Below are 15,232 nucleotides of genomic sequence, written 5' to 3' on the forward strand. Positions count from 1 at the left end.
AGTAATTGAATCGGCAGTAGACGGTGATTATGTGCGCGTTCGATTCGGCTGTGATATACATCTGGAAGTACCTATCCATGATCTACGGTTGGCAGATGCTGAAGACTTGAAATGTCACTACGAAATCCAATCAATGACTGAGAATATAAAACCAGGATCTGCAGTTATTCCCGATCTCGGGCCTTCGGAATTTCTTAGCAAACATTCGCTCAGTCTCAAAGTCGCCGACGATGTCCGTACGACACTCACGAAACCGTCCGTATTTGTGGGGTTCGATGGTCATTTCGCAGGGGTGATTGAAAACGCGAACGGTAAACGGTACAGGATTCCCATGAAATACTTGACGGTACCTTGGAAACATTGTGTATCGGATCAGTTTTACTGTTGCCAACAAAAGGCGTGTGACACTGGTTTTTGGACGCGCCCACTTTGGAATAGCAACAGAAGAAATATTATAGAAGTCAAGCGATGCGTAGGGAAAATATTCACCTTACCTGCCTGAATTCAGTTGTGGTTTAGCTTCATCATTGACTGAATTTTGATTTCAGTCGAACACAGATTTACCTGATCTATTATAAAAACGTTATCGTATATCAATTCTAGAAATTTATTGCTCAGTTGTCATGTCCGCTTCCTCGTCTTTATTTAGTCGGTGACCGATGCGTATATACTACCCTCTGTACTCAGAGACTTTAGGTACCAAATATATATAAGACATTTTATTATTGTAATGGTGAGACCAAGCTCGTTTCCACGTGAGTTTTGTATTATATTGCGTAGGTATAGTATGGGTAATCAGTTCAGTTTATCTTCTTCTGTATTCAACTTTACCTGTTTTTCCGTATGTTATTTGTAGTTTAAAGTATCTGTTCATTTATTCTCACTGAACTGAGCCAATACTTGACTGGCATGACCAATAAAAGTATTCAATCCATCTTTATTTCTATTTGTGTAATGTATGAAATTATTTCAATTACATCAATTTCGCGACCATACACGGCAATGTGAGGCGGATATGCAAATGTTTTGACTCGAAGAAAAATTCGTCTGGGAAAACAAAACAGGTCGCCACACGACAGTGGTAATGACATCCCATACATGGCATTGAAGGCATAACCAAACATGGTGTGTCCGCGGCGGGCTGGGTATTCCATGAGAAACAGATTGCGTTGTGTCAGGCTTTATAAGCGGGTAGATAGGGTTGTGACTAGGTTCTGGGAGGTTCTTACTATGGACCTCTACACCCGTGTATATCCTGTCGACGTAACAAATGATGACACAAATCAAACAGTGCCAATTGGCTAAAGGTAATAAAAATTATCCATGGAATACTTGCATCGAGTGAATTCTTTAGCCAGCATATTCTCATGTAATGGGATTTCTACCGAATTCAGACACCGATTTAAAATTAGGCGGCTGTAAATGTTGCCGACTAAAAATCAACAATTGATTGAGAGTGCATTGAGCATCTGTATATAATATGTCGAACACATCAATACTTGGCATACTTCCATTGATTCATATGTCCTGCGTGTACGTGTACGTGCATAGATTCTGACGATGTACTATGGGTAGTGCGCAATGCTAATTGACATGCTCATGATGAATCAATCATCCTGAATGCACCGGTTTTTAGCCTGTGAAGATAAAGCTCTACTTATTATTCATCGTATCGCAATGCATTTCCGATGCAAAATTCATTCGATTTTATTTCTCTCAGCTCATGCTATTTTATTTTTACTTCCTAGAATCCGCAGACTCATTAGCGCAGCATACCAAAGAAAGCATCAGAGTGACGCTGTATCGACCTAATCTATAAATTGAAGTGGCCGAAGTGGTCAGCATTAGGAAGCTTAGTATAACCTTGGCTATGCATAGCCAATATTGAATTAGCTGCACTATTGTAAAAATACATAGCTCGATTACTTCATGCTTGCGGGTTCCAAATTCATGTATTGTACAATCAGCCGCTCATTTCATCAACAGTGGTTCTTAACGTGGGCGATATCCCCCGCCAGTGGACGATTTTCTGAACAAAGGGGACGAAAATACAAAAGGGGGCGATAATGTTAGAACGTTCGGTGAGATATATTTGATTAACATGGTCAGAAAATGCTCTTGAAGACTGCCTATTCTCATTACGACGCGAAAAATGGCCAACTAAGCGGCAACAAGACGTGGAACCCGGTTTTCCGAGCACCTACCTAATTTTTTGCCGTCAACCCCATGAAATTGTTGGGTTGACTCAATTCCAACTAGTAGAAGCGGAGTTATTTGAGTTTTTCGTTGATAATTCTCGGATTAACCTTGATGGGTGAACCAAATTTGGTGTGCAGCGGTTTTTAGGGTAACAATGTAATTCAGTGAATGGCTGGAATCCGAAAAATAAGTTATTTTTGAACAGCTCTAGTGAACACATTTCCCGATTACATGTTCTCTCTTTCGGATCCGTAAATATGGGGGGGGGGGCTAAAATTTGTGTCGAGATGAGGGGGAGATGAGTCGAAATAGGTTGGGAATCACTGCATCAGATGACATCATCGAAGGATGTCGATTTTTTCGATTTGACCAGTTTACTGCGATTAAACAGAGTCCTTGAACGACCAACTGAGTGATTTCATGCGAGATTAAACTGTGCAGCAGACGGTAGCAAGAACGCTAGAGCTACTTTTAGCTCTTAACAGCCTATACAAGAAATATGTTGAATAATTTAGGCACAAGTTTGGCAGTTTCGATCTAATAGCGTGTGCCCAATAATATGTGCTTCTACACAGCACAATATGTCGTGATTTGCAACAGAGGGAAGTAGCGCTCCGGGATCCTCAAGAATATCTCGCCTCTTCATACACTCCTTCGACTCTGCTCCTTGTAGCAACCAATTTAATTTACAATCCGCAACATTTCCGGTTCATGCTCATCATTTTTCGCATCCGTTTTGCTTAGATCTACCATTGTTCGAAAACTGACAAAACGCCGCCTTTGTTACTCTCAAGTTTCGTATAGGTTACATAGAGCTTAACCATTACTCAAAGTTTTATTGACATCGTCCGTTGCATTATGTGATCCCCTGATATACTGACTAAGCCCCTAAAGACATAGCGAACAGAAAATGAAAATAGCAATTAAATGGTAAATAGACGTATCATATTTTCAGAACCCACATTGTGGACGCTTTGTTCTTGGCGTCAAATTTTGTGGTTGCGGGGAAAAATAACAGATGTAAATACGGAAAGTTTAAACTGAATGACCTGGTCGCGGGGATAGTTGACCTTATTTTTTAGTCATCACATCGTGAAAAGGCCGAGGAAAAACGGTATCCACGAGTAGGCTAGATTGTGCAGTTTTATTGATGCAGTAAACCGATTGAAGTATTACCGATGTTCTCTAAAGTCATGAGTCTTTCTGAATTCTGGCTAATTTATTTCTGCCAATCTTACTGAAGATATTACTTCTCTGCAGTTACCATACCGTTGATTGCGAAAAGAAAATAGCAAGTCACGTAGGAGCCTGGTTAGATTTACAAGCAATTTTCGCAGCCCCGATATGAAATATCGCAAACTTGCCAAGATTTTAACTCTGGGTGTATGCGTGTTGACGATGACAGCGTTTTGGACTGGCCGGAATGTATTTCGCGGAAAATCAAACGACGCATGGGGTCGTGAAATAATTATCATTAGGAGGAATCCTTCCAGGTGTCCTCCTACAGAAAAAGGAATTTATTTTGATACCTCACTTGACTGCCTACACCGGTTTCAATCTTTCGCGAAGCCAAATATAACAACACAATCGTCAAGCATTGATATAACTTCCAGTAGGCAATGTAACCTACAATGGAGTGAGTTCATTCTCAATATTACCAACTACGAAGCAAACGATACGGTGTTGGCAGCACAGAGGCAGATAAATCACGGGAAGAACTACATACCCGCTCTTCTGTGCAGTGACCCGAAGCTAAAGCTGGATATCCAATCATATTTACTTCCTGCTCTGGACGCGGGGCCGAACAATCAGTTGTTTGGATTTCTTGACAGCATATTTATGGCGATTCAGTTGAACAGGACGCTTGTCTTGCCAAGCTTTATCAAGCACAAAACAGATAGGTATAATTTACCACTTGAGCATTGCGAATTATGTTTGTCATATATCAACAGCAAGCCGATTTCTAGTATAGGTTGGACCAGGGCTGTAATGACTCGAGTCACGATTTTCTGATGACTCGACTTGACTCTAGTCGTTTACTCAAAATACGGAAATGACTCAACTCGAGTCGTTGCGCATGACCCGAACCAAGTCACATGAATCGAAACTCAGACGGCCAAGACATTTCATTTCAATTTCGAAGAATAGTAAAGTAACCATACTATTGAGATTTCGTCTATCGGTACTATATGGTACTTCAAAATGCGACTAGAAACTGACAAGAGTGAGGAAAAATAGTATACTATGAAGGCGAACCATTCGATATCACCAAACAGACTTATAAAAAGTGGGGTTAACAAGACTTTAACTGGAAACTGAGCAATTAACACAATGACTTGGTGCGATAATACCATGACTGGGACTCGAACTTCTGCTCATTGACTTTGAATTGGATTGGACTCGGTAGAGAATTGAAAATGACTGGACTTGACTCGACTCAAAACTACAAAAGTGAGATTGACTTGTGACTCGGAGCTTTGTGACTTGGTTACAACCCTGGCTTAGACGCGAGATCCACCTATTTAATATTGACCCTTTCTCTGATTAGGGCTACTGCCGCAGACGAGCTTGCCCTTACAACAGATTTACTGCATAACGCTCGTTGACCGAATTTACTATCATCTTACCCGACTATAGCAACCTGGTATAAACATGTATCAAATGCCTGACCATTTTAAAATCATAGTAGTATGACTGTCCCGAATAATTCGCGTTGCGGACCTTAGAGGTCATAGGATGTATTGCATAGGACTGATTACCTGAATCATATGATTCTGAAACGAGCATTAGGCTTCAAGACGAGTATTCGAGTGTCACTCATTATGACGTCATGATAGTATCGAAGGCGAGAAAAGTTCAAATATGTACCTGTAGGCAGCCGAAAATATCATGTCAGTTCTAAATAATGCACATTAATGATAATGTGGTATTTTTTCGATCATGTATATTTCATTGCACTTTGTGGCAATGCTGTGTTGTTGATCACGATTTCAAAGAAATCCATTTCCAATAACGTGTTGCGTAGCTAGCTTTATGTTTCGTATGCCGTATTCCTCCATAGTGGAAATGGTTATCATTTTACTTCATAAATTACCTCTTAATAGCAATGAGAGCGTATAGGTTCGGTACTCAGCAAAATCATCTCTTACTATACTGGACTCGAACCATTAGAATTAAAACTCGGTTCGGATTCGAGTATGCTCGAATCATTGCAATCGACCCTGACCAAATTTTGTCCTTAGTAGCTGCATGTCGTTTTCCAGACACTTTGAAAGAGGATTGAGTAATAAAATCAGCCCTATTCATCGCGTGGACGTACTTTCCCTGTGTAAATACGTATCGTGTATTGCAATTGACCAGTTCCGTCGTGCGTGCAACTTCGAAATCGATGGCGTACTTAACACCAGGTATATACGAGCTCAACAGCAGATATTGTATGGAGAGATGGTCATTTATTATCATTTAAATATATGCATCCGTTTGAGAATACCAAATATACATGCGTTTCAACGTAAAAATACACCTGTGCGTGACGGTAAAAGTATGAGAATTTCGGACGACGATTCAGTAGCATGCTGCTTAACGCTATCCGCTCATAGGTATCTCAGGGAAAAAGATGTCAGTAAAATTGAACAAGATTCCGGGATGAACCTGCAGATCGTTGATCGTTCCATTGACGATATTTTAATTCCTAAGAACGCAACATCCCGTATGAGATTCAAGTTCACTTTTTCTGTCGACGAAATACCATCGTATTTCACCAGCAAAGTAAGATGAATTATATAGATCAGGGGTGTGTGTAAGATACACTTTAAACTATTTTTTAAACCCATAGACACGTTTTTCCAAGACAATGCAATGAATGTATTTACCATATTACGAAGCTTGTCTTGATAGCTGCCTTCCGAGCAGTATGCAGATTCGTGAAATAGCCTTGCTAATTAAAAACAAGAATTACTTCCGAAAGTAGCCCTCTCTTAGCCGATTGTCGTAATGTTTTTGTCATAATACCGACTTCAATTTGCTCCACTGGCACCTTCCCCGCCACAAACTAAAAAGACGAGTTCACCCCGGACTCCGTGAAAAAATATTCAGTGCTCCGAATATTGTTGGAATTTCGGATGACGACCCCACTTTTCTTTTTTGGCGTGACCGCCTTTTTCAAGAAATGTCCTCCCTTCGACCAAATATCCCCCTTTTTGTCAATAATCGGTCCACTTTTCAAGCTTAAAATACCTCAAAAGACCACAAAAGGTGTGCCAAGCGGACGGGAAATGTATATTTCGAGAGTCGAAATCTAAAAATATCCTTTTTAGTCAACTCGCCCAACATGAGTAGGGGGCGGGTATTTCGGGAGTTGGATCGGAAAAATTACCCTTGTTTTTTTGTCAACCCAATGAAATTAGGTGTATATTTACGAAAATCACTTTTACTTAGCCACTCATTCAAGTGGCAGTGTGTTAATGCACATATAATATACATGCACTTCCACCTAAATATCGCACGTTATCGCCCTATCTTAGGATAACAAAACAGTGTAACAGGATTTATTCATTAAATCATTTTCAGACTCTGACATTCCCACTTCTGCATGGAGCAGCTGTGTTTGGGTGGAAAATTACGAATAAAGTGCTGCTTGTTTTGGCGCATTGGAGTATATCATCAATGACTGCCCGGAGCGCATACGACCCATAGAACAGTGCTCCCTAATCGTTGTGCACGATGTACGTCAGGGTGTATGAAAATCTGTGTCCACGATGTACCTCAGGGTGCATGAAAATCGGCATAGGGTACACCAGTAAACAAGTATATGAACCATTGCGCTTGAAATCCGTGGTTCATGTCCTGCGGGTGAATCTCGCGAGTTCGGCGCACTAGTTTCAATAGTCAGCCTCTATAGTTAACCACCATTCTGCAGCTATATAAAAGCAGAGGTGGTCAGTAACGAAGTACTTCTACTTTTTCGAAGTACTCAAGTAGTTTTCCTCTACTTGTGGTACTTACTCAAGTAGATCTGCTTTTCGGTACTTCTACTTCTACTTCGTAATATTTTGTGATCTACTTACTTACTTTTCGCTATTTTCAGTTTGTCAAGTAGAAGTAGTTCAATCTTCTAATCAGGAAGATAGCCTGAGGAATTTTGAGTCTGTTTTCACGGAGCATCAACATTTAATTTTCATAGAAGTTGGGTAAAGCCGAGAATTTTCGTCGCGCTTCGCGCGCAGAGGTTACGGCGTGATCAGTATGATTTCACCAAAGTATTGATGAATATAATCCAGGTAGCGGGTTGGCGTGGTTTCGATCACACCACATTGTCGCCCTTCGCCCATTTGAAATAATTCATCACAGTATATGTGGCTCATCATAACGTTCGAATCTGATGTTTCGCAATCTAGCATTCACTTGTCATATCGTAATCTATCATGTCCATGGCGCGTCCTAACATGGAAAAGGGGACTCTGACTTTTTTTGTTAGTTTTAGAGCTGTATTAGCATACCACCTTTGAAACTTTCTGGACTAAAGGCATGAAATACATGTTTCACTTTTAGAAGTAGTATTTATGTTTCAATTTCAATTCCCAGTATCATATACTTTAAGTTATAATTAATATCAGTTATTTTGTCTGGATAACATACATGTTGAAGTATAAAAGCAAGTGTAGTAATGCCTTTAATTTCCGGAAATAAAGCTACACAACATGGCCTTTTTACGGTCCACCATATTTTTTATTAACGTTTACTAATCGCGCAAAGTGTTTACACCGTATGCTATACAACTTCTCCGTATTGCTCTTCGACTGAACTACGGGCCTTATAATATGGGGAATAGCGCGCCATACCATGCTATTTTCTAAAACGTGCTGTTCGAGAAAAAAGAGGATTAGTATCGCAATTTCATATCCATACTATCATTTTCATCCCATGATGTGGACGAATGCTTATGCTATCGAAAATTGGATACCTGCTGGTATGCATCAATATGAATCAAGCTCGTCACCTTACGCCTAGCTCAATTTACACCTTTTTACAATCCATGTGAACGAATTAGGATCGTTTTCACAACTACTTACTTACTTGAGTACTTTTAAAGTCAGTCAATTCTACTTCTACTTCAAGTAGTTTCAGGCTGCTTATGGAGGAAGTACTTCTACTTGTACTTGAGTAGATTTTTTCGTCGCTACTTCTACTTCTACTTGAGTAGCTTTCTTGACTACTTTGACCACCTCTGTATAAAAGTGACGGCCTTTATTTAGTCGGGTAAAGATATATTGACACAATTTCACAGGCAGATGACTTTTTTTTTATAATTGACACGTGCAGTTGAAGTAGCTTGACCTGAGAGTGGTGCATTAGGTAACGCTACAACTTTGCAGGTTCTCCATCCCAATGATGAACAGCACTGACCTAGAATACATTATAATCGACAATAGTATCCCGTGCGTCCGCTACAGGTATAGTTCCCATACTGCATATATATGTTCATTTGGCAGGCAAGATGCGTTGTTCATCCTTTCCCGTTTTACGATGTTATGCATAAAGAGGACGATGGATTGCCACGTGCACTGCAAAGCACACTCGACGAAAATGCATTCCAAGGTATATCGATCTTTAGACCAGCTTTATTGTTTTTTTTTTGCAAAGTTTCATTCAAATCTCAATCAGCCGATCGACTAACCACGATTCACTTTTGTTCCGCAAGATCATCACGATAGAAATGTGTGATTTGGGGATACGACAGAATGAAAAACTACATTAAGAAATCTGTATAATACCACTGAAAATATTTGAAATTGGTCTCACAGACCTTGGGTATACCTGATGCCCTACTCTTCCCCTTCCTCGTCTGCACCTCTTGGGCAGGATATGTATGATATCATTGTCAAAATTTATCGCAATGGGTATTAGAATATGCAGCCTACACTCATTCTGTATATGCAGCTGCAACCGATGGCGTAATTTGAGGCATGGACGTGAATTTATTTGACCAACTAAATCTACAAAGATCTTTCCCGGTAATGTGGCGCATTCATTTCTTGCACCATTACTATTCGATATATTTTAAATCACTTCTTAATATCTTGTTGCTCTCAGCTACATGCATACAGGAATTTTGATATCGTATTTTAGTGATCACTGATCATATATTGCTTTGCAATAGGTGAAAATGTGCCGCCCGATACTGCACTAATGGCTGACATATTTCGGCATGTACCAAGGCCAACATACGTACGGGACATCGCGTCTCAATTCATTGATGTCTTGATTGGCGGGAAAGGATTTTTAGGTGCACACTGGCGTTACAATGAAGGCGATTTTTTGGAACAGTAAGTACGGAACCGACACTTTATCGTACGACAGGGAAGAAAACACCGATGTGAACATCCTCTATTATATAACGACAGTGAGCCCTGCTACAATTCGGAAAAAGAGGAATGATAGCGACTATAGTAGTCAACCACCATGAATACCCGAACAACAACATTTATAATTACTGTGGTAGTATCAATAAGTTTACTCTATCAGTATCACAAAACATATGTACTCTTTTCCCCACAATTTGTGCTAGAAACCAATAATAACAATCTGCCAAAACAGGAATTCTCTATAACGGAGATTACCTATACCTAGGGGTCGGTCGCGTATTCTCTTAGGGTCCAGATGCTATTGGCAGTTCATCTCTGAACATTTTAGTTAATTTTCAAAATGAAGAATACAAATAACCTCTGAGGAATGCGAGCCCGGCAAACAAGGTATCAGATTATGCAGTCGAAGCGTCGTTTTAAAGCGCAACTTACTATAACTAATACGGTTGGTGTTTGGGCAGCTCGTCACAATGAAAATTAAAGTGTCGGGTGCCTGAAAATTAATAGAACGGGAATTTCTGCTTTCAGGAGAACTACAGGCGACCGGTATTATGTGTTAACATTATACATTCAGTCACGGTCGGCGCGGCTAGATAACTCGTGCATCGTTGTCTATAGGACTATTTCGCGTGCCGCATAATTTCAATGTAGCACTATAGCTCACTACTTTGATTGGATATAGATTGAAATCTTTCCTAAATACCTATAGACGGTGCTATAGTCTGGATCAATGGTTCCTAACATTGGTGATATCGCCATACAGTGGGCGATTTTGAGAGACAGGGAGGCCAAAATAAAGAATGACAGATTGGGGCTAAAGCGTACGGAGGGGGCGAAAATGTTATCTATATTTAACTAAGGGGCACGAAATGCACGGGAAAAGCGGGTTGTTCTGGATATTCTTCGAAATTTGACTAAAAAAAGGTGAACTCCCACCGATTATACGTGAGTCTTCTGAGAGTAATGTCGAAAAATGGCTTTTTTCAAGTCAATTAATCAGCGATCATAGTTTAGTTCTATAAAATTTCCCCTTTATATATCCTCTTTTTCGTTTCCGAAATCATGGTTGGCGTAATTTGTGTCGAGCTTGATAAGGTTGAAAAGGTTGAGAACCCCTTGGCTGGATACACAGATGTAGACTCGCTCACAATTGCATAGTTGATATTGCTGCGCACGTGTAGTCACCAGCTTCCCTTAATGGACGTGAGTCAATTTGGGCTGACGATTTTTTGATAATCAACATGCTAAATTGAGGTTGGGGTTGTGCAAAATTTTCGAATGGAAATTTGAGTTCGCGACCCCGGCTCTATAATGATCGAGCATACATCTATGATTCGTTTCGTACTTATACCATGTGTTCCGTGATCTGAACGACTCGTGTCTATCTACTCTCTGCACCCTTAAGCCTATCTTGTTTCCCGTCTTGGTGATTCTGCTATTGAAGATTGAATGGTTTGAATTCGTATTGGACGTTTGTGGCATATATTTACTGTTCTACAAATACATAAAACGCGACTATTCTACAGGCTTTTTGCAATGACCTACATTCTTGCATTACGCTAAAATTGATTTACGCATGATATCACACGTCGAAGATTACGAGACTAATTTATATTTATTCAAGCAAACACTGTCAGAGGAAAGAATTGAACAAGAAGAGGTGCGACAGAGCGCGGAATTACACGAGTCAGAATTTCGCCGACAGATTAGCCACGAAAGCGAAACTACTGATGAATGGGGATTTCAAAATTCACAGCTTGTACATTGCGTCGCCGAGGACGAATCTGCGGTTCATCAACGATACCGCGGAAGAATTGTCCAGTATGCGGGTTAGTAGTAGGGATGGTGTCAACGGGCGGTTCACGTTCGCGTTCTGTGTGTGAACCTCGTAAATTTAGAGGTTCGCGTTCACAACAGAACCTTGGTAGGTTCTGCACTGTGAACCGTTTTGGTAAATTGCAATTTTCATTTCATAATTAGATCTTTGGTTCAAATTTATTGTATTTCAACTGCGGGCCACTCTATGCATGGCACTGGCAGCATAATAAATTAACACTAAACGAGCATACACCTTGACAATCTTCAAAGTTTTACTTGCTTTGTTACAAAAATTTTCTTGAAATATCCAGCTTTCCGTTTGTGAACCATTTCAACGATCGGACATATCAATATCGAAGGTCTTGGGTAACCAGCTACCGTCATTTTGGGTCAAGATTTTATCGCCACCTATTTTTTGATTTGCCGCAGGTTGGTCACAAAACTTTATGTTCGCAAGTGCCCTAACGCAGAAAGGGTCGGCCCCGAAGTACCTGTTATACCGCTCAAGTATGGGCTTTCCAGAGAAGCCAATGTCAGACAAATAATATCATAGCAGCAAGCCGATTAGTGTAGTTCAAGGATCGGCACATTTCCATGATCAAGACATATTGCCGTAAGCAGCAAGTCTCGCTTATTGACTTATTGACAGTGACTGTTGAACTGTACAAAATAACCACAGGAGATCGCGCGAAACGAGAAGAAATCTAGCTGATATAACAGACATATTAAAATATCGCTGTGGTGTGGTCGTGACCCAAATTTATACCCTACGCGACCCATACTTTAATAACCCCTGCGTTATAATGACATGAAGCGAATTCCAACGCCCGCGTTCACAATTAAATCTATTGCAAGCCTCACAAGGCATACGCATGGTTGATACCAGTATACAGGCTACTAAAACAAAGTGAGCATAGAAATATGCCAACTTACATCTCGTTAGAGCCACTTTATCGGTTTATAATTGTATCCAGAAGCCCATCGTATTATCGCCAATTCTACTGTTTGCGAACAAAGCTGCAGCTAGAATATAACACTTATGATCTGTAATGGAATGGAATGTACTATTGTGTATATAATCTAGTTAGTGAAGTATTCAGATCAAAAAGAAGAGCATGGATTTTGAGGTATTTTGAGATTGAGGAATTTTGGTGCGGCCCCTGAGCGATATGGAGTGTTGAATCCGGCCCGCGACGTCACTTGGGATTGACACCCCTGTATTAGAATATATTAGTCTATGATACATAAGCTTTTAAGATATGAAAAATGAAAGGACATTTCGAAATAAATACTTGCATGGTAATCGTGCAGTATTTCGAGATGTGCCACGAAGTTAACAATTTTGCATGTCATCGTGCATAATATGTTTGCATGTGTTTAATGGTTACATGAAAGTCATCAAATCATCGCTGTGGCATAGAATTTTCGAAATAAATTCGTAGCACTGTTGCAGTCGTAGTTGGAGTCGGAGTTCTGTGAGGAAAATAGTAGGAGTCAGAGTCGTTATACGGAAAATGTTAGGAGTCGGAGTTACAGTAGGTGGTGAAATTCACCGGCTCCATAGCCCTGGAGCATGGGACACCTTTCCGCATCTGACTTTATAACTCCCAAACTATAACCTTTACCACAACTATAATACCTAAATGTACCCTTATATATATCTTAACCCTAACCTCATCCTATACAGTATCTAACCCCAACACACTCCTAACAGGAATGTTAACCTACATGCTTATGTGTCGCATGTCCAAATGTCCACGAACCAGTACTGTGAATCCCTGGGTTGTCATACGGTGTTCATGAGTCTGTTTAATAATCTGTTCATTTGTTCATTCGCTCTCTCGCTCGAAAGTCGAGTCACCCCAAAAGCATAGGATATAGAATGATTTGGCAATAATAGAATACATTTGTCCGCCTCAAATTCTCCTGTAACGCACCTACATTCTCTGATACCACCATCCATTATTCCATGGTATTCCATGCATGCAGCTCGCTAACATATCGGACACCACGCGATATTTCAGATCAATTTGAAGATTTACCATTCCATTCACTTGGAAAGATTTATGAAGGAGCGATATCACGTCTGCGATTTCATTGCTACTCATTTCGATGACATCCTATCGTCGGTCGAGATGGAAATATGTTCTAGAGGAGTTTCGTTTTTAGGGTAAGTATTTGTGGATCTGGCTAACTTGATTCAAACTCAAAATACATGAGCGTGATCCTGAACCTACGAAAGTACAGCGATAGAACTAGATAGGTGTTAACATATATAGGAGCATTTGATATACGTGTTGTACGGAAGTTGAAGTATACCGGTCACTAAATCACTAGTCCTTAAAGAAGGTTTTTGCAACTCTTGCAACTTCTTTTACAGGCTCCGGCAGCTTTACAAATACTCAGAATTTATTTAATATGATGCTTCAAGCTGTTTATAGGATTTTTTGGCAACTGTTTACTGCAACATTTATCAAGTATTGTGCACAATGTAAAGGAGTAATGTAAAAACATTCTTAAAAACTATTGCGAGTATGATTTTATTCTCTTTGATACGCATAACAAATGTAGGCCTACCTACGGGATGGACTAGCTGCATCCGGATGTTATCTATGGCGCAATGACTTGCAAGCTAGAAGTCAAACAACCCATACTATACCTAGTATATCGCTTGATTTATTCTCAGACCTAAATTTAGGTAGTTTCCCATGTTACGGTTGCCCAGCCGAGACCGCCGAAAATTACATTTTCATTGGACCACCCTTCTCAGGCTATTGATGTTGTTAGGGCCGTCCGCACTGAGTTTCGCTGCAATGTCTAGAGTCAATCTTGCAGAGCTTCGGGCTGTGGGGTGTGGTATATGGCTTGTTTTGTGCGTCGCTTCGTTGCTTGGCTTTTTACGGAAAATTATTTCTGTATTGTAATATGTTCTTGCTCCGTATATATATAAGAAATGTAAATTACGGCGATCTCGTCATACCAACCGTGAAATGGAAAAGTGCCGCCATACTTTACAGCTCTGCCGGGTATGACAGCGAAATGCTGTCGTGTAGGTTTCAAACCTAAGGAACATAAAAGTGTGCGTGACACCAATTGCGGAAAGAAAGCGGAACGAGCAGACACCCTGCAAATCTTAAACTGTTAGATTATACAACGGAACCTTTCGCGTATCTCGTATACCCTAATAACTAAATATATAAATATATATAAATGCAACTTTTTACTGCAACTCTTGGTAAAATTAAGTGCAAGTTTCTCAGGATTTTAGTACAACAGAAACTTGCATCATTGATCATTGATCATTTATATTCAAGACATTGGTGTACAATAGGTTTGAATTGACGTTATCCAAAATATCCATGTACATTGTACATTGTACAAGAATCTCTACAATGTGATAGATTGATACGCCAATAAAATACCTGAAATATACTAAAACTCAACGTATTTCCCTTGTTCTGTTAACAAAGTAATGTATGAATAATGACCACGCAATACTTACCAATTTCATGAACTATACTGATATTATTCCTATATATTTGTTTCAGATCTCTCGGTACAACGTGGTCGAGTAATGTCTTCAGGAGCAGAATGCAACTCGATAAGCATCACTATGAAATCTCTCCTCAATACATATTTCGTGATTGAATGATGCTTGAAAACGAGTGGTGTGAAAGACAAGACTGTATTTATATGCGGATGTGTGGATAGTAACCAGTGCCGAGATTTAGACTATTGACACAAATAGACTCCTTTTAGACGCTAAAAATAGTATTTGCTTTTATCATGATCATGAAGTCCCAGTTTATAGGAACGATTGCCGGAAAGCAACAGTAATGAGAGGTAAATCA

At 40.0% G+C, this 15,232-nt stretch overlaps 1 protein-coding gene across 3 annotated transcripts; it reads left to right on the top strand.

Annotated features, from left to right (window-relative positions):
- Window positions 1-1,758: 1,758 nt before the first annotated feature.
- On the top strand, window positions 1,759-15,030 carry LOC145440926 (uncharacterized). 3 transcript variants are annotated; one of them, XM_080318703.1, is made up of 9 exons: window positions 1,759-2,081; window positions 3,942-4,100; window positions 5,463-5,606; window positions 5,799-5,967; window positions 8,691-8,796; window positions 9,359-9,524; window positions 11,188-11,392; window positions 13,406-13,551; window positions 14,930-15,030. In XM_080318703.1, the coding sequence occupies exons 2-9, from the start codon at window positions 4,039-4,041 to the stop codon at window positions 15,027-15,029; spliced, it is 1,098 nt and encodes a 365-aa protein (XP_080174829.1). In that variant the 5' UTR covers window positions 1,759-2,081; window positions 3,942-4,038; the 3' UTR covers window position 15,030. The 3 variants fall into 3 exon arrangements, 2 of the variants coding, with proteins under 2 accessions (XP_080174829.1, XP_080174828.1); XR_013915653.1 differs by lacking the exon at window positions 1,759-2,081 and having other exon boundaries at window positions 2,150-4,100; window positions 13,444-13,551; XM_080318702.1 differs by lacking the exon at window positions 1,759-2,081 and having other exon boundaries at window positions 2,463-4,100.
- Window positions 15,031-15,232: the final 202 nt, after the last annotated feature.

The sequence above is a fragment of the Botryllus schlosseri genome, chromosome 6, assembly GCF_051294905.1.
Source record: "Botryllus schlosseri isolate E-star chromosome 6, Bs_hap1, whole genome shotgun sequence".
Lineage (NCBI taxonomy): Eukaryota > Metazoa > Chordata > Ascidiacea > Stolidobranchia > Styelidae > Botryllus > Botryllus schlosseri.

Coding starts and splice junctions, on each gene's coding strand:
- LOC145440926 (XM_080318702.1), top strand. CDS start 3,544: ATGAAATATCGCAAACTTGCCAAGATTTTAACTCTGGGTGTATGCGTG. Junction 8,797..9,358: donor CGACGAAAATGCATTCCAAG/GTATATCGATCT, acceptor GCTTTGCAATAG/GTGAAAATGTGCCGCCCGAT. Junction 11,393..13,405: donor AAGAATTGTCCAGTATGCGG/GTTAGTAGTAGG, acceptor GCGATATTTCAG/ATCAATTTGAAGATTTACCA.